The sequence below is a fragment of the Erpetoichthys calabaricus genome, chromosome 4, assembly GCF_900747795.2.
Source record: "Erpetoichthys calabaricus chromosome 4, fErpCal1.3, whole genome shotgun sequence".
NCBI lineage: Eukaryota > Metazoa > Chordata > Cladistia > Polypteriformes > Polypteridae > Erpetoichthys > Erpetoichthys calabaricus.
Window position 1 is genome coordinate 305,606,207 of NC_041397.2, and position 26,649 is coordinate 305,632,855.

The following is a 26,649-nucleotide window of genomic DNA, read 5'->3' on the forward strand; positions in this document are numbered from 1 at the left end:
ATCAGGTGCAAGTCAAGAAGCACCCCAAACTAGAATTCAAGCTGCTGCAGGACCTCGGCCATAACTGGGTTAATTTAGATTCACCCATCCAAGTAGTATGCATGTCTTTGACATGTAGGAGGACTCCAATATTTACAGAGTAAACACAATTGGGTACGTGAAAATCTGAAAATTTAGAGAGTTTATCTAATGAGACCCAGGACACTGGTCTAAGGCAAAAGATAATCCCTTCTAACTTACATTTACAAATTGTTAACCTAAACACATTTTAAATTTAAAAGTGGTGTGAAACTGTGATGAATAATATAGTCATTTTAAATTGTAAATTACTCTTTCTATTTTTGTCTTTTTCCAACTTAAATAGATTCCCTTCTCACTATGGTCAACCACAGCACTCCTGAAACAGAGTTTGTCCTGCACTGTGTGATCGGTCCTGAGCAGAGAACCTACACCATTGCTCTTCTTGTTTTAATCTACCTGGTATCTCTGATAGGAAACCTGTTGGTCATTCTGGTTATTCAAATGAATCATCGACTCCATTCTCCTATGTACATCTTTATCAGTACTTTGGCACTGATTGACTTGGCTAACAGCACCACTCTTATTCCAAAAATGGTCGCTGACATACAGTTTGAAGCCGCAGTGGTGCCCTATGGAGCCTGCATTCTACAAATGTACATCGTATACAATCTGGAGCAAATGGAATCTCTTCTTTTGGCATTTATGGCTCTGGACCGATACGTTGCAGTTGTTTACCCATTGAGATATAATTCAATTATTACCAAAAAGAATGTTTACATTGTTGTTATAGTTCTTCCTGTTTTTGCATTTCTTGTCCACTCACCTTTTGTAGTTTTTGCTTCCGAACTTTCATTTTGTCGTACCAACATCCTGCCTTACTGTTTCTGTGAATATGCAACAATGGTTCAAATTTCATGCAATAACGATCCCAAATACCTCACTCTTCTATCCATGGTAGTCATTGTCTTAGGGTTATGTCCTTTGGTTCTGATTTTTCTCTCATATACCAGAATAGTTGTAGCAGCTCTAAAGATTTCTTCTTCGGATGGAAAGAGTAAAGTTTTCAGCACCTGCTTCACCCACTTACTGGTGGTGGGCCTTTTTTATTTTCCCCTTTTGACCTCCTATATTCTGCCAGGAGCAGGTGTGAAGCTGTCAGCCGAAGCCTACAATACAATGGTCATTGTTGGAAATGTTGTCCCTCCTATGTTAAATCCGGTAATTTACAGCTTTAGAAATAAAGAAATAAAAAATAGCATATTTAAGATTTTAAGGGGTAAACGAATGGCTCCAGAAGCGACTGAGTAATTAAGACAAAGACATTGAATATTGTATGTTACTCAAGCACACACATTTTAAATGTACAGAGCTAATATTCGAAGAAACTATATCACTTTCTCAAGGCATCTCAGGATATTAAAATTCTAATATATCTATAAAAATAAAGTTGTAATACTCTCACCCTGTCTTTTGAGTTTTTTTGGTTTTGTATGATATTGTTTATTCATTTTGTACATTAAGGACCTCACTTTAGTCCTCAAGTCGCATCTTGTCTGCTTGTTTGCCAATCAACTCCTGAACTGATATTCATGAAATTTTGCATGTAGGTTGCTGTGGCATTTCAAAAATGTCATCATGGAGGGGGCATGTAATGCCAACACAAAAACCGTACATTATTGTAAAATGATCTTACTGAAATTTTGTATGTATAATAAAGCTTAACCAGCTTAAAATCCAGGTTACATGGTTCTGCTTCTGTGTTTGGTATGATCAGCCTAAATTCTTGTGTGGTTTATTTTTAGGATATCTAATGAACAAATTGTTTAACTTTTAGGCATTTTTTTTCTGTTTTTCATATGGTTTTTACTAGTTCACACACATCATACTCCAGAATGACAAAGCAAAAACAGTATTTTAGAATTTTTTTATAAATGTATTAATAATTAAAAACTGAAATATTATAGTGACAAAGTTATTCTGTCCTTTTACTCATTACTTTCTTGAAGTACCTTTTGGCAGCGATTACACCCTGGATTCTTCTTGGGTATAAGGCACCATGGATTTGGGAATTTCTGCCTGTAAATCCTCTCAGATTCTATCAAGTTGGATGGATATCGTCCATGGACAGATACACGTATTTTTCAGGTGTCTCCAGAGATGTTCCATTGGATTCAGATCCGGGCTCTGGATGGGTCAGTCAAAGACATTTACAGAGTTTGTCCTAAGCCAGTACTGTATTGTCTTTGCTTAGTACTTGGGGTCTTCGTCCTATTGGAAGGTGATCCTTTGGTCCAGAGTGCTCTGGTGCAGTTTTTCATTAAGGATATTTCTGTACTTTGCCGAGTTCATCTCTCACTCAATCCTTACTAGTTTCCCAGTCCTTGCTGCTGAAAATCAAGCCAACTGCATGATGTTGCCACCATTGCACAGGTGACGAATGGTGCTTTGTTTTCCTCCAGCCATGACACTTAAAAAATGAACCCAGATAATCTTGCTTCTAATAGTCTGAAAATCCTTTAGGTGTCTCCAGGCAGGCTGTTATGTAGTGTCTAGCCACTGTACCATAAAGCCCAGATTAGTGGAGTGCTGTAGTGGTGTTCATCCTTCTGGAAGTTTCTCCCATTTCCACACAGGTTCTCTAGTGCTCAAGCAGGGTGACCGTTAGGTTCTTGGTCAGCTCTCTTACCATGGTCCTTCTTCCATTATTGCTTAGTTTGTCCAAGCAATCAGCTCTAGGAAGAGTTGTGGTTGTTCCAAACTTCTTCCTTTTTAGAATTATGGAGACCATTGTGTTTTTGGAACTGTCAAAGTTGCAGGAATTTTTTTATAGCCCTCCCTAGATCTGTGCCTTGACACAGTCCTGTCTCTAAGATGTGTAGGCAATTCCTTAGACCTCATAGCTTTGTTTTTGCACTGATACAGATTGTCTACTGTGCAAAATTCTATTGACAAATGTATGCCTTTCCTAATCATATGCAATCAATTGAATTTACTGCAGGTGGAGTCATGTAGATACATCTCAGCAATAATCAAAATAATGAGATATATCTGTGACAAATTTCATGTGTCATAACAAAAGGATCTTAGTACTTATATTTCAGTATTTTATTTTTAATAAATATGTAAAAATTACAAAGATCCTGGTTTTGCTTTGTTATTCTTGGGTATTGAGTGTTGCTCGGTGGGGGAAATTTTGAATTTAAACAATTTTAATATTTTAACATTTTAATGCAACATAACAAAATGTTTAAAAATTGAAGCAGTCTGAAGTGTATGTGTGTATATATATTATTATATCTATACTAATAAAAGGCAAAGCCCTCACTGACTCACTGACTCACTGACTGACTGACTGACTGACTGACTCACTCATCACTAATTCTCCAACTTCCCGTGTAGGTAGAAGTCTGAAATTCGGCAGGCTCATTCCTTAGAGCTTACTTACAAAAGTTAGGCAGGTTTTATTTCGAAATTCTACGCGTAATGGTCATAACTGGAACCTGTTTGACTGACTCACTCATCACTAATTCTCCAACTTCCCGTGTATTTGTACTAACCCCTACTCTCTCTTCTGTTTCCTTTTCCGGTGTCCTATTGGTGGTGGCTTGTGCCACCACCATCTACCCAAAGCACCATGATGTTCCAACAATGATGGATGGATTAAAAGCCAGAAGTCTGTATAACCATCAGCATCAAGTGACTCCAACTTCCCGTGTAGGTAGAAGTCTGAAATTTGGCAGGCTCATTCCTTACACCTTACTTACAAAAGTTAGGCAGGTTTTATTTCGAAATTCTACGCGTAATGGTCATAACTGGAACCTGTTTGACTGACTCATTCATCACTAATTCTCCAACTTCCCGTGTAGGTAGAAGGCTGAAATTTGGCAGGCTCATTCTTTACAGCTTACATACAAAAGTTAGGCAGGTTTAATTTCGAAATTCTACGTGTAATGGTCATAACTGGAACCTGTTTTTTGTCCATATACTCTAATGGAGGAGGCAGAGTCACGTATCGCGTCATCACGTATTACACCTCCTACGTAATCACGTGAACTGAAAATGAGGAAGAGATTTACAGCACAAGTCAAAAGCGGGAACGAAGGTAAATGACGTTAATTGTTGACTGTCTTTTAATACTGTGTACTTGTTGAGTGTCTTTTAATACTGTGTAAGCATACATATTAACACATGTGCAATTAAACGTGTGCATTTACGGGGTGATTTCTCAGGCTTAAAAGCTCGCCTTTTATTAAAAAGGTAAATGCAAACTCTTTTCATTCTGAAGGGCACAAACCACGTTAGATTTCAGCCGTTAAACGCGCAAAAATGTCAGTACACCAGATAAATAAGCGCAACATATTATCAGTTGTATTGTATGCTTACAATACATATAGAAATGTGTTAATCATTAACTAATATTATGGGATGGTGTTTTTCGACTCGCGCTTTGATTTAAACGATTGCATGTCTTGGTGGGTTTGCGTAGCTTATTGTCAATATCTTTACAGCTCTTTTTAAGACTTAATTTAAAAAGGTTTTCTTTTCTTCTTAATAAAAATTTAAAAGCAGTACTTCGCCGGTGCGAAGCGCTCACTTCACTCCCTTACGGGAATCGAACCTCGGACGTCAGCGCTAGAGGCTAAGCCCCTAAAATTGCGCCACGGCGTGTGGTTCGTTTATTTGACAGCATGTAGATCGGGGTAATTACATTCACGGCATTCGTAGTCTGATTCACAATCTGATTGTATGGGTGGTTACCTACCAGGTAACGCTTATGGTTAGCCAGCAAGTCATCTCGAAGTGATCACTCGAGTGAACGCAGCTTCACAAAAAAACAGATCCTTAACAAACTGTTATTGCTATATTTTCCCTCAATTTTAAAAGGTTTTCTTTTCTTCTTAATAAAAATTTAAAAGCAGTACTTCGCCGGTGCGAAGCGCGGGGATTTGAGCGACTGACGCATACAGACATATTCATGAGTGCAGGTACTTCGGAAAGAAAGCACCGTGTAAACCTAAACTTTAAATTAAGTTCATAGACCTACAAAAGTTTGCCATTGATTTGAGGCAAGATTGCTTTTCTCATGTACAACTTTACGTTGCATTCTTTACAGTAAGCTTGCACAGCTTGGTCATATTACAACCTGAGTGCTGAACTGACAACGTCGTATACAAACAGAACTATAACAATCGTAATAAACAAACAAAAAAAAAAAGCGAAGAACCCTTGGATTTAATAAAAAGGCTCCTTCCTTGGCGAAGCAAGGTAAAAGGAAGACCTTAAATGGCGTTCGTTTATAAAACAGCGGAAAAGCTGTGTTAAGGCTGCTTCACAAAAAAACAGATCCTTAACAAATTGCTATTGGGATATTTTCCCTCAATTTAAAAAGCTTTTCTTCTTAGTAAAAATTTAAAAGCAGTACTTCGCGGGGATTTAGATATAGATATACTGCCTTACTTCTCTTTAAGAAAAGAAGATGTAATGATACTTGATTTAAACGATTCCATGTCTTGGTGGGTTTGCGTAGCTTATTGTCAATATCTTTACACCTGTTTTTAAGACTTATTGACTGAAACGGGCTTTCACAAAAAAAGTTAGGGCTTTGCTACAGGATACACCCTCCACAAGTTAAGCAAGTAAAAATAAAAGTGTATATTTCTGTTTTATTTAAACCTTTTAAGTTTGTATGCATAGCCCCATTTGGCTGTTTTAGTTTTTTTTTTCTTTCTTCAGTAATATTAAATCTCCTTAAAGAAAAAGAACATATGCATTTTACTTTTTTTGTATCTATTTAGTAATATTTTAGTGTAAAAGGATAACCAGTATTTAAACCTTTTATGTTACTTTATAAAGTTATTTTACACAATGTTGAAAAATTAATGAGAAAGCTTCATATTTTGGCAGCTGCTGCTTTAATTTTCAATGAAATGAAAAAAGCTCTCCAAGAGAAAACCTCAATGAAGAAGAAACAGTTTGCACTATCTAAAAAGGAGAAACCCTCATTTATAAAGTTTTGCTGCAGATGACTTGACTGAAAATAAATGAATACTTCCTATGTGTATAATACATATTTATCTATTTTACTTATGCCTTTATTCCAGCAACTTGCAACATCTGAGGTACAATTTGTTACATTAGTTTTGTTTTTTGCAGCACAGGCAGGTGAAGTGACTTCCTCAGGGTATATATATATTATATATATATATATATGTATATATATATTTTATATATATGTGTATATATATATTATATATATGTGTATATATATATTACTAGCAAAATACCCGCGCTTCGCAGTGGAGAAGTAGTGTGTTAAAGAGGTTATGAAAAAGTAAAGGAAACATTTTAAAAATAACGTAACATGATTGTCAATGTAATTGTGCTGTCATTGTTATGAGTATTGCTGTCATTTATATATATATATATATGTATATATATATATGTATATCTGCGGTGTGTTGGCACCCTGCCCGGGATTGGTTCCTGCCTTGTGCCCTGTGTTGGCTGGGATTGGCTCCAGCAGACCCCCGTGACCCTGTGTTCGGATTCAGCGGGTTGGAAAATGGATGGATGGATGGATATATGTATATATATATATATATATATATATGTATATATATATGTATATATGTGTATCTATATATTCATATATATATGTATATATGTATATATATATGTATATATGTGTATATATATATATATATATATATATATGTATATGTATATATGTGTGTATATATATATATGACAGCAACACTCATAACAATGACAACACAATTACATTGACAATCATGTTACGTTATTTTTAAAATGTTTCCTTTACTTTTTCATAACCTCTTTAACACACTACTTCTCCGCTGCGAAGCGCGGGTATTTTGCTAGTATTATATATATTACAGTATGTGTATATATATATATATATATATTATATATATATATATATATACACACATACATATACACACATATATATATATACATACATATACATATAAATATATATTCATATATACTGTATATACTGCTCAAAAATATTAAAGAACACTTTGAAAACACATTAGACCTCAATGGGAAAAAATCCTGCTGAATATCTATACTGATACTGAATGGATAATCTGTTAGGAATGAAAGGATACCACATCGTTTTATGGAAATGAAAATTATCAACATACAGAGGGCTGAATTCAAAGACAAAATGTTGCAGCAGAGTAGTCCATTTTTGCAGAAATTTAATTGCAGCATCTCAAAATCGTACTCAGTAGTTTGTGTGGCCCCCATGTGCTTGTATGAATGCCTGACAACGTCGGGGCATGCTCCTAATGAGACGATGGATGGTGTCCTGGGGAATCTCCTCCCAGATCTGGACCAGGTCATCACTGAGCTCCTGGACAGTTTGAAGTGCAACCTGGCAGTGTCGGATGGACCGAAACAATGTCCCAGAGGTATTCCATTAGATTTAGGTCAGGTGAACGTGGGGGCCAATCAATGGTATCAATTCCTTCATCCTCTAGGAACTGGCTGCATACTCTCGACACATGAGGCCGGGCATTGTCATGCACCAGGAAGAACCCAGGACCCACTGCACATTCTTAGGGTCTGACAATGGGTTCAAAGCTTTCATCCTGATACCTGATGGCAGTCAAGGTGCTGTTGTCTAGCCTGCAGAGGTATGTGCATCCCTCCATGGATATGCCTCCTCAGACCATCACTGACCCACCATCAAACCGGTCATGCTGAATGATGTTACATGCAGCATAATGTTCTCCATGGCTTCTCCAGACCCTTTCACATCTGTCACATATACTCATGGTGAACCTGCTCTCATCTGTGAAAAGCATTGGACCTGCCAATTATGGTATTCTATGGCAAATGCCAATCGTGAACACAGGGCCCACTAGAGGATTTCGGGCCTCAGGCCACCCTCATGAAGTCTGTTTCTTATTGTTTGGTTAGAGACATTCACACCAGTGGCCTTCCTGCTGGAGGTCATTTTGTAGGGCTCTGGCAGTGCTTATCCTGTTCCTTCTTGTCCAAAGGAGCAGATACCAGTCCTGCTGATGGGTTAAGTACCTTCTACGGCCCTGTCCAGCTCTCCTAGAGTAACTGCCTGTCTCCAAACCCTCTGGCAATGGCACGTATTGATGTGCCATCCTGGAGAAGTTGGACTACCTGTGCCACCTCTGTAGGATCCAGGTATCGCCTCATAGTAGTGACACTGTAGCCAAATGCAAAACTAGTGACAAAACAGTCAGAAAAGATGAGGAGGGAAAAATGTTAGTGGACTGTTAAACCATTCCTGTTTTGGGGGTCGTCTCATTGTTGCCCCTCTAGTGCACCTGTTGTTAATTTCAATAACACCAAAGCAGCTGAAACTGATTAACAACCCCCTCTGCTACTTAATTGACCAGATCAATAGCCAAGAAGTTTCATTGAAATGATGTTATACTCTGATTTAAAAGTGTTCCTTTCCTCATACAGCATACAGTAATCCCTCACTATATCGTGCTTCGACTTTCGCGGCTTCACTCTATCGCGGATTTTATATGTAAACATATTTAAATAGATATTGTGGATTTTTTGCTGGTTTGCGGGTTTCTGCCGACAATGGGTCTTTTAATTTCTGGTACATGCTTTCTCAGTTGGTTTGCCCAGTTGGTTTCATACAAGGGACACTACTGGCAGATGGCTGAGAAGCTACCCAATCAGAGCACGTATTACGTATTAAATAAAACTCCTCAAATATATTGTGAGCAGGGGGGCTGTTTGCACCCCTAGAGGATACGGATGCTCGTCTAAAACATGCTGAAAGACTACCTTCACATTGCTCCCTCCCTTGCTGGGTTCACTTGCGGCTGCTTTGTCAAGCGATACGCTTCCCTCACAGTGCTTTGCATACTTAAAAGCTCGAACAGAACCTATTGATTTTTGATTGTTTTCTTTCCTCTCTCTCTCTCTCTGACATTCTCTGCTCCTGACGCACACACCTTTGAAGAGGAAGATATGTTTGCATTCTTTTAATTGTGAGACGAAACTGTCATGTCTGTCTTGTCATGAAGCACATTTAAACTTTTGAAAAAGAGACAAATGTTTGTTTGCAGTGTTTGAATAAAGTTCCTGCCTCTTTACAACCTCCTGTGTTTCTGTGCAAATCTGTGACCCAAGCGTGACAATATAAAAATAGCCATATAAACATATGGTTTCTACTTCATGGATTTTCACCTATCATGTGGGGCTCTGGAACGTAACCCCCGCAATAGGTGAGGGATGACTGTAATTGCTTTCTGGATGACAACCTAAGTTAAATTCAAATTAATACCCAAGCTTTTTACAAAAATACTTCCAGAATATGGAGACAAAAACATTCTTGTAAGGAGATCTTCACAAATATTTTAGCAGATGCTATATTTTTAATAATTTTAATTTTAATAGAATAAAATGAGCACTTTAAGAAAACAATCTACTATGACTAGATTAGCAGTATAACCGCAGAAGGGGAGAAGGTCACTAATAAAATCAGCGAGATTCCTCCCCACGGTAGACTGCATGGGGTAAGATGTTACGAGTGCCCTGTGGATAACCCAGAAAAAAGATTTTCTGCTGCTATGGACTTCAGAGGACCACAATGTATTATATTAAAGGAAGGCCTCCAAAAATGTCTTAAGGTGAGTTTTTTTCATTAAGAAACTCTGGCCTGACCAGACACTATAGAATTTACATTTAACGTTTTGGGACAAGGAAAACACCAGTGTGAGTATCAAGGGGTTGGTATGAAGCCAGCATATACTTTATTAAGCAAAAGTAAGGAGTCTTTTGAATCAATAAAGGCAAAGACATTTTCCTTCAGGATTAATAGTTTGAGGTTTCTGAAAAAGATCATTAAATTTAAACTGATGAGCTTCAAGTAAATTAAATATTTGTGTAGATTATCCCTTTCTAACCAATGGCGCCATCTTCTTCAGAGTTAGTTTGCTATCTAAAGGTTTTGATTGTCTACATCATAGTTTTGTCCAATGTGTGTTTATTTTTTTGGAAAACAATGCATGGATGTGGCTTTTTTCTATCAGGAAAATTCAAAAACAGAATTGCCCCCACACCCATACTGTAGGCATCTATTACCAATTCCAACTGTAAAGAGATATCATGTTGTCTTAGGGAGAGAACTGAAGTAAATGCTTTTGTAAATTTTCTGAATTCCACTTTTGTCAAAGGGTTCCAGATATATGTGTGTTCAAGCTAGAGCAGTGATGAGAGCAATTAAAGAACTGAAGGCTCTGATGAAAAAATAATAGTAATAAGACAACCAATGAATTTGTGTAATGGATTGGTGTAATTTTCCAATCTAAAATAGCTTTTTCTTTAGTTTGATCCTTACTTTTCTCAGGGTAACATTGTAATATCCACGTTTTGTGAAATTCTTGTTTTTCTAATTTTGCAAATAAATATATATTTTTTCAAACACAATTTGTGACTTCCTGAACATGTGACATGTGAAGTATAATCTGAAGAAGAAATTAAAATGTCATCTACTGTATATAAACAAAAACATTAATATTCAAAATATCCCTGCAAAAATCATTTACATATAACTGAAATACGGCTGGTGTCTTGGCTTAACCGTAATGCATGACTACATACTCACAATGACCTGTGCTGATGTGAAAAACTGTCTTCCAGTCATCTCACTCTCTAATGTGGATGAGATTGAAAGTGTGGCAAAAATCAGAAAAAGTAAAAAATGGTCGAACGTGGATTTATGAATGATTAGTGACTGGGGCAGAGAATAATTGTTCATAACTGTGGTTTTATTAAGTTTGTCAATACAAGGTCTAACATTACCATCTTTTTTGTAACAAAGAAAAATTCTGGCTCCTGCAGGACTGCTGGAAAGTCTAATAAATCCCTTTTTTTGTTCTGGTTTTCTCTGTGCACTAATATGCTTCCGTATAACACTCAGACTGAACTTGAACTTTTTCGTGCCAATCCATCAGTTTTATTGTGTTGCTCTTACCATTCCCTAATCCATTCAAGAGTAAGTTTTTCCTTGCCTACACTTCACTGAGTAGGACTGCATTCAGTGAAAATTCTTCTTTTTTTACATGCTTTTCCCATTGTCTTTTAAAGAACACTCAACTGAAAAGGCTGTTTATGTTGATTTACGTATTCAAATATGCAAAATTCTGGGAGGAGTCAGGGTGGGGCTGTAGGCATGTGCATGTGTGTTAAATTTCATGTTCATTGGGATTTTATAAAAGGGAAGTTCGTGGAGCTTGACATATGCACAGTTGTATGAATTTGGATGTTTTTGTGCATACTCACATTTCTGTTTTTGTCCTTACACCATGTTTTAGTGTGAATTGTACGCACAGCCTAAACATGAGGCCCTAGAACTTTGGAGAATATCTTAACATCATTATTCAGAAGTGAAATTGGTCTGTGTGATGCATATTGTAATAAGTCCTTATTTTTCTTTGGAAAGACAGTAATTAATGCTTGGTGAAAAGTTTGAGGAAGAATTTTGTTGTTTCTAGCTAATAATAGTGGAGTTAACTTATTTCAAGATTTTTTTTATAAAATTCCACTGTATGGGCAACAGGGGATGCTGCATTCCCACTTTGAAGTGAGTTTATAGCGTCCAGTAATTCTGAGAGTGTCAGAGGTTTGTCCAGTCTACACTAAGTGTATCTAGCTGTGTAATGCATCAAAAACCTCATTAGATTGTGTCTTATCTTCTTTAAACTGAGTAGAATATAAGGATGTTGTCCTGACTCAGCTCAGCAGGAAAATAGGAGACCTGGATTTGTGAGTAAACCAGGAGAAGCGGCAAAAGGCCAAAACAAAAGAAAATAAAAATAAATTGTAGCCAAAATCAAAATCAAAAAACAGGCAATAAGTCGTAACTAGGTAATACAAGAAAATATATCAGAGTGAAATTAAGGAATTTTATCTGCAGATCAGATAAGGTGCCTAGCGAAAGGTTGACCTTTTATGTCAAGGAGACCCCAACCCTAGAGACTACAAAGCACCAGGTTAGAGCCTAAATCATGAAAGATTTATACTACTCTCTAAGTGTGTGGGTTATATTTTATGGTGAATGATTTTATGTCCATCTGTCTTGGTAATTTCTGTTATTGTGTTGTGAACTTCCTGCCAGTGTATTTGTTGAGCTTAGATCTTATTATCCTTCTCTCCGTGTTCATAGTAATGATGTCACAATTTAAACATAAGCTGTTCTGTTTCTTTTGTTGTCAAGAGGTTAAAGTCAGTCAGTTATTCTCTAACCTGCTTAATCCTAGCACAGGGATCTGCTGGAGCCAATCCCAGCCAACACCGGGCACAAGGCAGGAACCAATCCCGGGCAGGGTGCCAACCCACTGCAGGACACATGCACCCACACACCAAGCACACACTAGGGCCAATTTAGAATCATCAATCCACCTAACCTGCATGTCTTTGGACTGTGGGAGGAAACCCATGCAGACACGGGGAGAACATGCAAACTCCACGCAGGGATGACCCGGGAAGGGAACCTGGGTGTCCCCAGTGCGAGGCAGCAGCGCTACCACTGCCCCACCGTGCCACCCAGAGGTTAAAGTACGATTGCAAAACGTGTCTCTTCCTACAAAGAGTCTCATATGGAGAGCTGCCGTATTCTTGATCTATTCTTGTAATTTCGCTCATGAACTCTGATGCCTTCATAATTTCCAAGTTATTTTTGTAGGAAAGATATGAACTAAGCTTTCCTCTTAAAAAGGCCTTCAGAATTTCCCAGAGTATTCTGGCAGAGACCTCTGAGGATGCCTATGTCTAAGTTTGCTTGGAAATTAATTCTCTACAGTTTTCATCAGCTAATGACATGGGCTTAAGACACCAGCTACTAAATGAGTGTATAGGGCATAGTGATTTAAGCTCCAGGATCTAAGAGGCTTGATCGGAGATTAAATAGTGTCATACTTGCAAAATTTGATAGTGAGCAATATATTATTATCAATAAAGAAATAATCAGTTCTTGAGTAGATTTAAAAATCCCCATGGGTCTGACAAGTTATGATCCATTACAAAATATGTGATTGTTTTTGCAGTATTAGATGCTATTGCCTCTGTAGTTTCCAGGTCAGGATTTAAAACACAATTAAAGTCTTCAGCAATAATAATTTTATGAATGTTCATGTTAGGAACAGATGGAAGTATATTTTGACTGGAGCATTTAGAGAACTGAAGGCTTTGATAAAATGTTGATAGTAACTAGTGAACCCAATGAAGCACTACATTTATTTCTTTATGTGGGGAGTTTTCCAATCTAAGAAAGGTTTTGTCTTAGTACATTCTTTTTCCAGGGTGGCATTTTTATAACTAGCAAAAATGTCTGATGTTTTGTGAAATTCTCATTTTTCTAATTTAGCCAATAAACCTTTTTTTATCACAATTTAGCACCTCCTGAGCATGTGACACGTGAACTATGAAGAAAAAATCAAAATGTCTATATAATTAAAAACATATATACTTAACATATTCATGAAAATATCATTTACAAATCACTGAAGTACTGCTTGTACATTGGCTAAACCCAGATAGCAGGACTAAATACTGGTGTTGAAAGCTGTCTTCCATTCATCTCCTTTTCTTATGTGGATGGGATGGAAAATGCAGCAAAATCTGATTTAGCAAAAATGGTTGAACCTATGACTTGATTTATTAGTAAATACTTAGTGACTGCAGCAAATAATAATTATGTGATTGTATTACGTTTGTCAGTGCAAGGTCTAAGGTTCCCATCTTTTTTGCAACAAAGGAAAAAACTCTGGCTCCTGTAAGACTGCTGGAAAGTGTAATAAATCCATTTTCCAAGTTTTCCGTAATATGAATCCATCTACAGTTAGGTCCATAAATATTTGGACAGAGACAACTTTTTTCTAATTTTGGTTCTGTACATTACCACAATGAATTTTAAATGAAACAACTCAGATGCAGTTGAAGTGCAGACTTTCAGCTTTAATTCAGTGGGGTGAACAAAACGATTACATAAAAATGTGAGGCAAGTAAAGCATTTTTTGAACACAATCCCTTCATTTCAGGGGCTCAAAAGTAATTGGACAATTGACTCAAAGGCTATTTCATGGGCAGGTGTGGGCAAGTCCGTCATTATGTCATTATCAATTAATCAGATAAAAGGCCTGGAGTTGATTTGAGGTGTGGTGCTTGCATGTGGAAGATTTTGCTGTGAACAGACAACATGCGGTCAAAGGAGCTCTCCATGCAGGTGAAAGAAGCCATCCTTAAGCTGCGAAAACAGAAAAAACCCATCCGAGAAATTGCTACAATATTATGAGAGGCAAAATCTACAGTTTGGTACATCCTGAGAAAGAAAGCAAGCACTGGTGAACTCAGCAACACAAAAAAAGACCTGGACATCCACGGAAGACAACAGTGGTGGATGATTGCAGAATCATTTCCATGGTGAAGAGAAACCCCTTCACAACAACCAGCTAAGTGAACAATACTCTCCAGGGGGTAGGTGTATCGATATCCAAGTCTACCATAAAGAGAAGACTGCATGAAAGTAAATACAGAGGGTGCACTGCAAGGTGCAAGCCACTCATAAGCCTCAAGAATAGAAAGGCTAGATTGGACTGAGCTAAAGAACATCTAAAAAAGCCAGCACAGTTCTGGAAAAACATTCTTTGGACAGATGAAACTAAGATCAACCTCTACCAGAATGATGGCAAGAAAAATGTATGGACAAGGCGTGGAACAGCTCATTATCCAAAACATAGCACATCATCTGTAAAACACGATGGAGGCAGTGTGATGGCTTGGGTGTGCATGGCTGCCAGTGGCACTGGGCACTAGTGTTTATTGATGATGTGACACAGGACAGAAGCAGCCGAATGAATTCTGAGGTGTTCAGAGACATACTGTCTGCTCAAATCCAGCTAAATGCAGTCAAATTGATTCATGATACAGATGGACAATGACCCAAAACATACAGCCAAAGCAACCCAGGAGTTTATTAAAGCAAAGAAGTGGAAAATTCTGGAATGGCCACATCAGTCACCTGATCTTAACCCAATTGAGCAGGCATTTCACTTGTTGAAGACTAAACTTCAGACAGAAAGGCCCACAAACAAACAGCAACTGAAAGCCGCTGCAGTAAAGGCCTGGAAGAGCATTAAAAAGGAGGAAACCCAACATCTGGTGATGTCCAGGAGTTCAAGACTTCAGGCTGTCATTGCCAGCAAAGGGTTTTCAACCAAGTATTAGAAATTAATATTTTATTTCCAGTTATTTAATTTGTCCAATTACTTTTGAGCCCCTGAAATGAAGGGATTGTGTTAAAAAAATGATTTAGTTGCCTCACATTTTTATGCAATCGTTTTGTTCACCCCACTGAATTAAAGCTGAAAGTCTGCACTTCAACTGCATCTGAGTTGTTTCATTTACAATTCATTGTGGTAATGTACAGAACCAAAATTAGAAAAAAGTTGTCTCTGTCCAAATATTTATGGACCTAACTGTAAATCCTTGGTCTGCAGTTCTGACAACATATAAACTTTGTCATGGGGATTATAAAATGTATTATGTCATTGGTCCCTGCTGTATACGGAATGTTCTAACCCTTTCAACTGACAGACTGACTGTGGAATATCAGACCTGAATTAGGTGACTTTTTTTTCTTTGTACGTTTTTAGAATTATTTTCCATTTTACAGCACTGGCCACTTCTGGGTGCCACCGAGTTTCAGTGTTCAAGGTGTCCTTTCTCTATGAAAGCATGAGATTAAAAATGTTTCTTGGCCACCACTACAAACTACATGGGGTAAGTAACATTTTAATAAAAGATTTTGGGTGGAGTATCCCTGTAAGGGTTTAAAAGGATATGATTGTGAGGCCCTCTATTGGTGGTAAACTGGGCTGAAGTAAAAGAGTGAAAGAAAAGACAGCCCCAGCCAGCATAAGGTAGAGTATGGACAGTGAGACAGGTAACAGGTTACAGATAACATCTGCACAGCTGTTTTTGTTCATATTGTGAAGCTTGGGTCACACGGTTGCACAGGAGAGTACAGAAAGTTTTCCAAAGAGTAGAAACTTTATTGCTGTTCTGGCTGATACACACACAAGTCTCTTACAGAGGCGATCTGGCCTCACAAGGAACAGCTGTCAAACGTGTCAAATTGGCCCCGTCTCCTGCTCAAAAGAACACAAAGTCTTCCTCATCAAGGGGATCCAGCGGGCTGGTAGCAGTGGCCGGAGCAGAGGGAGTCTGGGGTAAAAGAGACAGGAGAGTGAGACAAAAGAATGTGTGAACCCCCATGCAAGGAACACGTCACATGGCAAGTCTGCAGCTGATTCCACAAAGAGGAGACGTAAGAGTGCGTTTGTTTCCCTTTGAAAAACTGTTTAACATGGAGTTTCTGAAGGGTGGTTGCATCTCTCTGTGGCAGCGGTCACAATATAATTTAAAAAATCGACTAATGGACCTTTTATTATCAGGATGCTGCAGTATTGGTCTGTGTATTTACGATAAATAATGAACCCTATCAAAACTTGTCAAAAAAAAACCCTATCAAAAACAAAGAAATGTATTAGAAAGCAATGGTTTTATTATCAAGAGTAACTCTGTTAAAACAGCAAACACATTTAATTTACGCATTTGAACGAGAGTCCTATAAGCGTGGCACCTCACAAAGTACAGACTTAGAAGCACATGTGGCATAAATATAACATTTCTTTGCAGTGTTCATGCTTATCGCACTTCTTTGCAGTGTTCATGCTTATCGCACACAACACCTTTGATAGTTGGTGACTGTTTGTGCTCAGTGGGTGGTGATTTGGATCAGTGTCAAAGTCTAAAGGTACCGCATCATCCAACTGATTGTCACTGTCTTGATCATTATCTTTAAAACTTTCAGCAATTCGTCAGCTTTATACCTTTTTTATGACAACGTAACTACAGACTATCTGTTTATAACACTGTTTTCCTCAAGCTGTTGTCTATGGTTATCACAGCACTATAATGTAGTAGGTAACTGAGATGCAGCAGCAAAGCTCAGTAGCTAGCTGGCTTCATCTGTAGTGGCTGTATACTGACATACAAGTTCTGTTGTATGTTGTGTTTTGACAGGCTCAATGAGATATGACTTAACGTGTACCCTGCATTCAAAGTATTAAGAAAAGAATGTAAAAGGTTTGCCCTTTTGTCCTGTGGGACTCTGGAGGCAGCTAATAGGTACCGGCAAGCCAAGCGGAATGCGGCTTTGGTGGTTGCTGAGGCAAAAACTCGGGTGTGGGAGGAGTTTGTGGAGACCATGAAGAACGACTTTCGGACAGCTTCGAGGAGATTCTGGTCCACCATCCGGCGTCTCAGTGTCAACACTGTATATAGTGGGGATGGTGCGCTGCTGACCTCGACTCGGGACGTTGTGGGTCGGTGGGTAGGGTACTTCGAAGACATCCTCAATTCCACTAACATGTCTTCCAATGAGGAAGCAGAGCCTGGGGGCTTGGAGGTGGGCTCCTCCATCTCTGGGACTGAGGTCACCGAGGTGGTCAAAAAACTCCTTGGTGGCAGGGACCTGGGGGTGGATGAGATACGTCCAGAGTTCCTCAAGGCTCTGTATGTTGTAGGACTGTCTTGGTTGACACGCCTCTACAACATCGCATGGACATCGGGGACAGTGCCTCTCGATTGGCAGACCAGGGTGGTGGTCCCCCTCTTTAAGAAGGGGGACCGGAGGGTGTGTTCCAACTACAGATGGGTCACACTTCTCAGCCTCCCTGGAAAAGTCTATTCGGGGGTCCTGGAGAGGAGGGTCCGTTAGATAGTTGAACCTCGGATTCAGTAGGAACAGTGTGGTTTTTGTCCTGGTCGTGGAACAGTGGACCAGCTCTACTCTACACCCTTAGCAGGGTCCTGGAGGGTGCATGGGAGTTTGCCCAACCAGTCTACATGTGTTTTGTGGACTTGGAAAAGGCGTTCGACCGTGTCCCTTGGGGAATCCTGTGGAGGGTTCTCCAGGAGTATGGGGTACCGGACCCCCTGATAAGGACTGTTCGGTCCCTGTACAATCGGTGTCAGAGCTTGATCTGCATTGGCGGCAGTAAGTCGAACCCGTTTCCAGTGAGAGTTGGACTCTGCCAGGTCTGCCCTTTGTCACCGATTCTGTTCATAACTTTTATGGACAGAATTTCTAGGCACAGCCAGGACGTTGAGAGGGTCTGGTTTGGTGGACTCAGGATTGGGTCACTGCTTTTTGCAGATGATGTTGTCCTGCTTGCTTCATCAGGCCGTGATCTTCAGCTCTCTCTGGATCGGTTCGCAGCTGAGTGTGAAGTGACTGGGATGGGAATCAGCACCTCCAAATCCGAGACCATGGTCCTCAGCCGGAAAATGGTTGATTGCCCTCTTAGGGTTGGGGGCGAGATCCTGCCCAAAGTGGAGGAGTTCAAGTATCTCGGGGTCTTGTTCACGAGTGAGGGAAGAATGGAGCGTGAGATCAACAGGCGGATCGGTGCAGCATCCGCAGTGATGCGGGCTCTGCATCAGTCTGTCGTGGTGAAAAAGGAGCTGAGCCATAAGGCAAAGCTCTGAATTTACCAGTTGATCTATGTTCCTACCCTCACCTATGGTCATGAGCTATGGGTAGTGACCGAAAGAATGAGATCGCGAATGCAATCGGCCGAAATGAGTTTCCTCCGCAGGGTGTCTGGGCTTTCCCTTAAAGATAGGGTGAGAAGCTCAATCACCCAGGAGGGGCTCAGAGTAGAGCCGCTGTTCCTCCGCATCGAGAGGAGTCAGATGAGTTGCCTCGGGCATATGATCAGGATGCCTCCTGGACGCCTCCCTGGTGAGGTGTTCGGGCACGTCTAACCGGGAGGAGGCCCCAGGGAAGACCCAGGACATGCTGGAGGGACTATGTCTCCTGGCTGGCTGGGAACGCCTCGGGATTCCCCCAGAAGAGCTAGAAGAAGTGGCCGGGGAGAGGGAAGTCTGGGCATCTCTGCTCAAGCTGCTGCCCCTGCGACCCGATCTTGGACAAGCAGAAGAGGATGGATGGATGGATGGATGGATGGATGTAAAAGGTTAGCTGGCTGGTACCTTGCTGTTAGCTGTATCTCATAGATTATTCAGTAACATGATAAAACAGCTGCCAGTATAGGATGGTCACTATAAAGCTTGTTCAGACTTACCTGGGTGGAACCGTTGCACTATGACCATATTAGAACTTTAGAATGTTCTATATGCGAACGGCCCATTCAGCCGAACAAAGCTCGTCAGTCCCATTTAATTAATTCTTCTGAAATAACATCAAGTCTAATTCTGAAAGTCTCTTAAGTCCCACTGTCTACCACACTACTTAATCACTTATTCCATGTGTCTATGGTTCACTGTATAAAGAAAAACTTTCTAATGTTTTTACATAATTTTCCCTTAACAAGTTTCCAGCTGTGTCTCCATGTTCGTGATGAACTCCTTTTATAATCACAATCTCGATCCACCAGACTCCCTTCCTAATTTTAAACATTTCAATCATGTCACATAGTTTTTCCCGTGGCCTTCTGTCCTCCATGATTAACTTGTACTAATTGGGGCTGTGGGTATGGTGGGCACCGTGGATTGGGTGTTTTTTGTTATATAGATGTTTTCATGGGGATGTTTGATTTACTGAAACTTATATTTGAATATTTACTTAATAATAATTTGATGACAAAAAAAAACTGTGTTTAGAGATTTGACACCAGCCTCAAACCCTCTTAACAAAAATAAAATGATCATATTTCAAAGAACTGTAAGCAAAGCATAGACGTTTTGATAGCATTTAAAAGTGAAAAAAGTAAAAGCACAAATTTAACCAACGTCCCATAGAGATAATAGGAGTCACAAGCGGTGTAAGTGTGCCACATGCTGGTGATAGACTTTGTTGATTTGTTTTTTAAGTTTTAAAAACGTCATCAGTTTTATTGGATATAGATTTTGGGGGTGGAGGGCTTATTTCAAACTCTATTACTTCATATCTTAAACTGGGCAGGCACAGTGTTAAATAAATCATTCAGACACATATCTGGTTTTAAAAATAGATGCTTAACTCCATAGTTATGTAATCTTATTGTTGAGGTAGAGAAAAAAAATTGATAGGAATGAATAAGTAAATGTTATGTTTATGAGGCACTAAATGACATTAAGTGTTTTTCAGTTATCACCACTTACTGGATGTTATGCTTTGTCACTCTTGTAAAGCAAGATAAAGTGCATCAGGATTGGCAACAAATTTATAGGAAACAGTATTTTAAGAAAAATATGCAATCCAATGTTATTCTTTTTTAAGTAATATTGTCACAGGTGCTGAGTAAATTAAAATTCTTATTTATCTGATTTTTTTATTGAAGTAAAACATGTAAATGTGTTTAATTATACAGTAAGTCACATGAAATCTGCAAAACAACCCTTTTACTTTACCACTTCCATTTTAGCTCCTTGGGGTTTTGACTGTGTCATTTCAACAAGAGAAAGCTCTGGGGATGCCATTATCAGAACAATTCCCTTGACTGCATCTCATCTCAACTGATATATTTAACCTCACGCAATCCAACTCATTTAAAACATTGCCAGAAAATTAGTCTTGTACTTTGTGGAAAGACGCAGTGTTTTTTTTTCTAACTTTGAAATGCAGAATTTAACGTAAAATTTACTTTTCTGAGATAAATGCATGCCGAAATGAAAAATGCTACATGTGCACAAGGATCTGTTTGAGGTATGGTATTAAGATGAAATTAAATTAGAAGACTGGAGAAAACAGAAATTGAATAAAAGGCAGATAAAGAAATTAAAGGGCGACATCAAATTTTAAAAGGTAACATTGATTTAGGTTCATTATGGTGGTACAGCTAATTAAAAAAATGATAATGCTGTGAAATATTTTATGTAACACTGATACAGTGAAAAGAAGGAAAATGTACAAAGTCAAGTTTAGTTTACAGTAATTTTACCTTTATTGAGCAAAAACAGTAATTGAATGCAAGTACAGTAGACCCTCAATTTAAGAGACAAATTGGCTGATGGAGGTGTCCGTTATTGTTGAAAGTCTGTTAAATTGAATGCATTTTAAAAACATCTATTAACAATGAAATCACCATGTACAGGGTAAATTAAAATGTTACCATAATGTGTAAGTATGTATGAATATATTATTACAATAATAATTCTTTGCATTTATATAGCACTTTTCTTATTACTCAAAACGCTCAGCAATTGCAGGTTAAGGGCCTTGCTCAAGGGCCCAACAGAGCAGAGTCCCTTTTGGCATTTACGGGATTCGAACTGACAACCTTCCGATTGCCAATGCAGATCCCTAGCCTCAGAGCCACCACTCCACACCTGTACAATGAGCAGTAAATACCCATCATCAGGAACGTCTTCCTACACAGGACACAAGCATCACCATATGCGTCTTTCCTCTACAATTCCTTTTTCGGCCTGTGGTGCACTGCGTAGCTTAAAGAGAAAATGCTAATTCACTGCCTCAACCTTTCCGCGTGTTCTATTCCTGATGAGAATTTTTTTTATTCAAGACAGAATCTTTTTACTTGTTAAATATAAATTATGGTAAATGAGAGTTGGTTAAATCAAGGAGCTATTCTCCAAAGAATCTGAACAACTGGTGCAAAGAATGTAATTCAGAAATCATTTTAGTATATGTGCTTGTAATTATGTTGTTATATCATGATATGTTTTATATCCATCCATCCGTTATATCCTAATTACAGGGTCACGGGGGTCTGCTGGAGCCAATCCCAGCCAACACAGGGCGCAAGGCAGGAAACAAAGCCCGGGCAGGGTGCCAGCCCACCGCAGGGCACACACACAGAACAATTTAGAATCGCCAATGCACCTAACCTGCATGTCTTTGGACTGTGGGAGGAGACCGGAGTACCCCCATGCAGACACGGGGAGAACATGCAAACTACACGCAGGGAGGACCCGGGAAGCGAACCCGGGTCTCCTAACTGCGAGGCAGCAGGGCTACCCACTGCACCACTGTGCCGCCTATATGTTTTATATTTTTATATTAAAGAGTCTTACACGTACATGTCAATGTGTCCATTTGTTTAGGATTATGGTGAGCCAGACCCTATCCTGGTAGCATCAGGTGCAAGTCAAGAACCACCCAAAGTTAGAATTCAGGACACTACAGGACACGCTCATATGCCCACACACACTCAGTCATACTGGATTAATTTAGATTCATCAATCTATGTAACATGAACATCTTTGACATGTAGGAGGAATCTGAGGTTCACAATTGGGTAGGGGAAAATCTGAAAACTTCACTCAGAGAGTTTATCTGTTGACGGATGAGACCCAGGATGCTGGTATAAGGCAAGAGATAATCTGTCCTAACTTACATTTACAAAATGTTAACCTAAACACATTTTTAATTTAAAAGTGGTGTGAAACTGTGGTGAATACAATAGTTGTTTAAAATTGTAAATTGCTTTCTATTTTTGTTTTTTTCCCAATTTAAATAGATTCCCTTCTCACTATGGTCAACAACAGCACTCCTGAAACAGGGTTTGTCCTGCACTGTGTAATCGGTCCTGAGCAAAGAACCTACACCATTGCTCTTCTTGTTTTAATCTACCTGGTGTCTCTGACAGGAAACCTGTTGGTCATTCTGGTTATTCAAATGAATCATCGACTCCATTCTCCTATGTACATCTTCATCAGTACTTTGGCATTGATTGACTTGGCTAACAGCACCACCATTATTCCAAAAATGGTTGCTAGCATACAATTTGAAGCCACAGTGGTGCCCTATGGAGCCTGCATTCTACAAATGTACATCGTGTACAATCTGGAGCAAATGGAATCTCTTCTTTTGACATTTATGGCTCTGGACCGTTATGTTGCAGTTGTTTACCCGTTGAGATACCCTTCAATTGTTACCAGAAAGAAAGTTTACATTGTTGCTATAGTTCTTCCTGTTTTTGCATTTCTTTCGCACTCACCTTTTGTAGTCTTTGCTTCCGAACTTTCATTTTGTCGTACCAACATCCTGCCTTACTGTTTCTGTGAATATACCACAATGGTTCAAATTTCATGCAATAACGATCCTAAATACCTCACTCTTCTATCCGTGGTAGTCATTGCCTCAGGGTTATGTCCTTTGGTTCTGATTTTTCTCTCATATGCCAGAATAGTTGTAGCAGCTCTAAAGATTTCTTCTTCGGATGGAAAGAATAAGGTTTTCAGCACCTGCTTAACCCACTTACTGGTTGTCTGCCTTTTTTATTTTCCTCTTTTGACTTCCTATATTCTGCCAGGAACAGGTGTAAAGCTGTCAGCCGAAACTTCCAATACAATGGTCATTGTTGGAAATGTTGTCCCTCCTATGTTAAATCCAGTAATTTACAGCTTTAGAAACAAAGAAATAAAAAATAGCATATATAAGATTTTAAGGGGTAAACGAATGGCTCCAGAAGCAACTGAGTAAATAAATAAGACAAGGACATTGAATATTGTATGTTACTCAAACACACATATATTAAATGTACAGAGCTAATATTTGAAGAAACTACCACTTTTTCAAGGCATCTCAGTATATCAAAAATATATCTATAAAAATAAAGTTTTAATACTCTCAGACTGTCTTTTTATTTTTTTTTAACTTTGTTTAATGTTATTTGTTCATTTTGAGCAGTAGGGACCTCACTGACAGATCACACCCTATCTGTTTGTTTGCCTGTTCACTAATTAGGCAAAAATGGTGGAATCAATTTTCATGAAATTTTGCATGCAAGTTTCCGTTGGTCCAACTTAAAATACAGGCTGTATAGAATTTCAAAAATCTAATTGAGTGGGTTATAATGAAAAGTTTGAATGTATAATAAAGATAAACCAAGTTAAAATTCAGGCTACATGGCGTTTCAAAAATTTTACCAGAAAGAGTGTTCTATGACCCCACCCTGATTTTTTAATTCTTATTTCAGGTGCCAATTATATTTTATTTACATGTGTTACCTACAAATATGCTTGTTTTTTGGCGCTATAGCTCTGGAGACAGTTTACAAGGTAACTCCTAAGTTGCATTAATCTATAGATTGCCTACTATAAGTGATCCATCTGGCAGAAGGTACTGTAGCATCCATACCAGCTCTACCACACTGCAAAAAATGAAATCTTAACAAGCCAGACAATCTTGAAAAGAGATAACAGATCTTGTTTTTCTTATTTTAAGAATAACTGACTTGAGTAGATTTGTATGTGTAAGATATATAATCTCATTTTTAGAAAATTTAACAAGTTAACAAGTTAAACTTTCTCACTATATTGGCAGATAATTTTGCTTTATTCTAGTACCTTTTTCTTGTTTTTCTTGTTAAAAGCTCCAGGTGCCCTACCTGACGTCACATCCTGGTGTGGTGGAAGCGTCAGGAGAGCACCCTGGAAGGATCGTCCTCCATGGGTGTGGCGGAAGTGAATAAGTCTCGGGCTCCATGAGGCTCGGGGCACCCCCTGGCGGTGACCAGAGGCCCCAATGGTCTTGAGCCTCCCTGCTCCCTTTCCGTGGGCCTCTTCTACTCCAGGGCGGTTGCCCCTTCGTGGCCCAGAGGATAAATACGCCACGACCCAGTCCTTCCAGGCGTCCCGGCCGGGTCTGATCCCCAGCTGCGTACCACAAGGTGAACACTACAGGAGACATTATAACTTATACTATTTTAAACAAAAGTAGGGGCTTTTCTGACATATTCCATTCATGAAGCATTCTGGGATTATTGGTTGCTGAAGTGGCCATTAGGAGCCCCTTAGTCAATGCATATTAAAGGGTTTTGTGTGAGATGGCTACAAATGCACGGCCTCACTAAATGTGTTGTTTATACCTGGTTATAATTACATTTGTATTGTTTCGGGATGTGTTAAATACACATTAATACTTGATAAGATGAGCATTGTGTATAACTAGTCCTAACATACATGGACATTATTTTTGAGAAAAACTCAATGAAAAACATCACAGTGTTCCTTAAGGTAAGGAATGATAAAAAAAAAGCCTTACTCTCCTGAGATGAGGCCTAACACACTCCAGACTCCCAAATTGCATTGGGTTACAACATTTATTTCCCACCTGTGTCTTAGCCCCCCCTTCAGGGCTCCAACCTCCATTTATCTTGTGTAGACTTTAAATTGTGCTTCTTCAGGATATGCACACAGCCTTTGAACTTAGTCAGCAGGCTGTTGTTCCAGGTTTTTAATATCTTTCTAACTCTACTACCCTTTAACAGGGTAGATGATGTTTTTCTTTTGTATTTAAATATACTGTATGTTGCTTTAATGTGCGTGATACTCCATGTCATGGGGCCGTTGTTACAATGGCAAGTACTGGTGCTGCCCTGCTAATTGAGCAGATAGAAACATGGGCTGACGCGCTGAAGATATCGTGAAGGACAGGCGGTTAATGATGCACATGCAGTTGAGACCCACTCCTCAATAATTGTACCGAGTGTTCATTGGTGGCAATTCTTGCATCGTGGGGAGTAAACTTAGTCAGGGGAGTGACACCCAGTGTTGTGGGAAGGATGGCACCCGACTGTACACTGGGTGTCTTGTAGTTCAAGACCAATCGGGATCAGAATTGAGAGGTGTTAGACAAGGGGACTCAGAGACAAAAAGATGGTATTGCTAATGAGGAAAGAGGGTTTTATTTACAGGTGCACAGAAAAACAGGTAGGATTTGTTTATGTGGTTCTCACCACCTGTGTCAAAGTCAAAGCGAACTTTATTGTCATCTCAACCATATACAAGTATACAGATAGACGAAATTACAAAGCTCAGGGTCCACATTGTAACAACATGAAGGGCAAATAAAAAATTAAAATTAAATTAAAAATAGAATTTAAATTTAAATTTAAAATTAAAATACAAACGACAAGACATTGTGCAAAGACAAGACTGATGCAATGTATGGTATTATGCACTCTAGATACATAAATATAGTCAATAAATATGTAATATAATTAATAAATAATAGATATAGATAATAGAGAAATTATCAGTGTATGATAATATTTGTTTAAGACATGTGTAAAGAATGACAGGTCAGAATGTTTCACAGCAGAAGGATATCAAAGAATATCAAAATCATTAAAGGTCAGTATGAGAGTTTCAGTTCTTCTCTACCTGCACACTCGTCTTTGCAGGACAGCGGCTGGCATGTATAAAAGTTCTGATTTTAGAGCTGGTTGAGGCCGTGTGGAAGATCCCAGGGGGCAGCCTGGTGTTAAGGAGTCTGACAGCTTGGGGGTAAAAACTATCCTACAGCCTTGCAGATCTGGCTCTGATGCTGCAGTATCTTCTCTTGGATGGCAGAAGTGTGAAAAGTCCATTTGAGGGGTTTAAGGGGTCCTGTGCAATGCTGCAGGCCTTGCAGACACTGTGTAAATTTGTAAAATTGTGTTACACAAAACATCAAAGCAGTGAACTATATTTACAGTGAATCACAAGTCCCCAAATGAAAAATAATCAAAAATAATAAATGTATATACACTGTGTTGCACGGATGGGGGTGGTACCCAGCCGGGACGCCCAGCAGGACCGGAGGAGGGCTTGTGCCTCCTCCAGACCACGAGGGGGCGACCG

General features: G+C 39.0%; 1 protein-coding gene across 1 annotated transcript; it reads left to right on the top strand.

Moving 5' to 3' along the window:
- The first annotated feature begins 358 nt into the window (after positions 1–358).
- Positions 359–23,877, top strand: LOC114641217 (olfactory receptor-like protein DTMT). Its single transcript, XM_028790304.2, has 2 exons — positions 359–1,080; positions 23,258–23,877. The coding sequence occupies exons 1-2, from the start codon at positions 379–381 to the stop codon at positions 23,504–23,506; spliced, it is 951 nt and encodes a 316-aa protein (XP_028646137.2). The 5' UTR covers positions 359–378; the 3' UTR covers positions 23,507–23,877.
- The last annotated feature ends 2,772 nt before the right edge of the window (positions 23,878–26,649 follow it).